Here is a 1,549-nt window from a genome sequence, read left to right on the forward strand (position 1 = left end):
TTCATTTTGGACAAAGAAGACCAACAAACCTTTGCTTATTCACTTCAACTTCTTTTTACACCTATTTTCTTCTTTGAAGAATATTTTATTTTATTATTACTAAACTTATTAAATAAAACTCCATTATTTTTCAGATGCAATGAAAAACACTACGAACAGAGCGCTCGTGATAACTATCCTTGCCCCGAAAAGCTTAAATTAAAAGCCAATAAAACCTTGAATCAGTATATTGAAAAATCTAAGAAGAACCTCAATGAATTGGCGGAAAATTTGCACGTAAATGTTTTGCATTTCAAGGACTATGGCAAGGGTTTCTTGAAGAAACAAAAGCTCAGCCCAGATAGCTACATACAAATTGCACTACAATATGCTTACTACAAGTAAATATATTACATTAAATTTGCATGACTACAATCCGCTCTATACGTCAATTGTTTCCTTTTATCTCCCTAGGCTACATAAAGTACCAGCCGCTCAGTATGAGTCTGCACATTTGCGTATTTATATATACGGACGCACAGAGACCATACGCTCGTGTTCCAATGAATCATTGGCATTCGCCAAAGCAATGCAAGACGCTTGCGTTGAGCCAGAGGAACGTGTCGAGCTATTGCGTACCGCTATAAATGCACATCGTGCATACACGACAGCAGCATTACAAGGCAGAGGTGTTGATCGACATTTGTTGGGATTAAAACTCATGGCTATTGAGAATAATAAACCAATACCAGAATTCTTTAACTCGCCTGGTTATGTAAAGAGTTTAGTCTTTCGTGTATCTACTTCACAAGTGGCCACACCCAATCTTGGCTTCATGGTGTACGGCCCAGCTGCAGACGATGGTTACGCATGTTGTTATAATCCACGCGAAAAAGATATAATCTTGGCATGCACCTGTTGGCGTGATAATCACACTTCAAACGTGGATACGTTTGTGTGTACATTGCGTGAAGCATTGCTAGAAATGCAACAACTATTAGTGGGCTATGGAAAAGCACCAGCCGCGAAGTTGTAATGAGTGATGAGAGAAGTAAATTCTGAACTGGCAGTGAGAAATGCGCTGCGCTCGAGGTTTTTTGTTTTGCAAATATTAAGTGCCTTCAAGTTTTTTTTTTACAAATTTTTATTGAAACCATTTTCACGCAAATAAAAATTCATTGTGCAACAACAAACTGGATTTTATGTAAGTACACATTTTCTACTTTTAGAACGAAATATTTTTAGACTGTGTAGAAAGCTAGTAGAAGTTAAAATAATTGTGAAGCAAATTAATGACTTTAGTGTGAAGAACATCATAAAAAATACTTTTAAATTTATTTAAGGACGCCTATCAGATTATTGTAACACGGTTATTCTAACGATCCATATTAATATGTAAATGTTTAATAAATAAATTATTGTTTAATCACTTTAAAATTAAATTAACCTGCCGTTAACATTAAAGTTGAGCATTTTCTTTTCATAATGCTAAATATTTATTTAATATGCATAATCTTCAACAAGGCATGACTCAGAGTGTATTTGAACTTATTACACTTATAAAAAAAAA

The 1,549-nt window shown here is 34.5% G+C and overlaps 1 protein-coding gene across 1 annotated transcript; it reads left to right on the forward strand.

Moving 5' to 3' along the window:
- Positions 1-79: 79 nt before the first annotated feature.
- LOC108356637 (carnitine O-acetyltransferase-like) lies at positions 80-1,439 on the forward strand (the record flags this gene model as incomplete). Its single annotated transcript, XM_017607737.1, has 2 exons — positions 80-380; positions 454-1,439. Coding segments are annotated over 2 exons (863 nt in total), but the record flags the coding sequence as incomplete, so codon positions are not given.
- Between the last annotated feature and the right edge of the window lie 110 nt (positions 1,440-1,549).

The sequence above is a fragment of the Rhagoletis zephyria genome, unplaced genomic scaffold (assembly GCF_001687245.7).
Source record: "Rhagoletis zephyria isolate East Lansing unplaced genomic scaffold, Rhagoletis_zephyria_1.1 Rzeph_scaffold_62404, whole genome shotgun sequence".
Taxonomy (NCBI): domain Eukaryota; kingdom Metazoa; phylum Arthropoda; class Insecta; order Diptera; family Tephritidae; genus Rhagoletis; species Rhagoletis zephyria.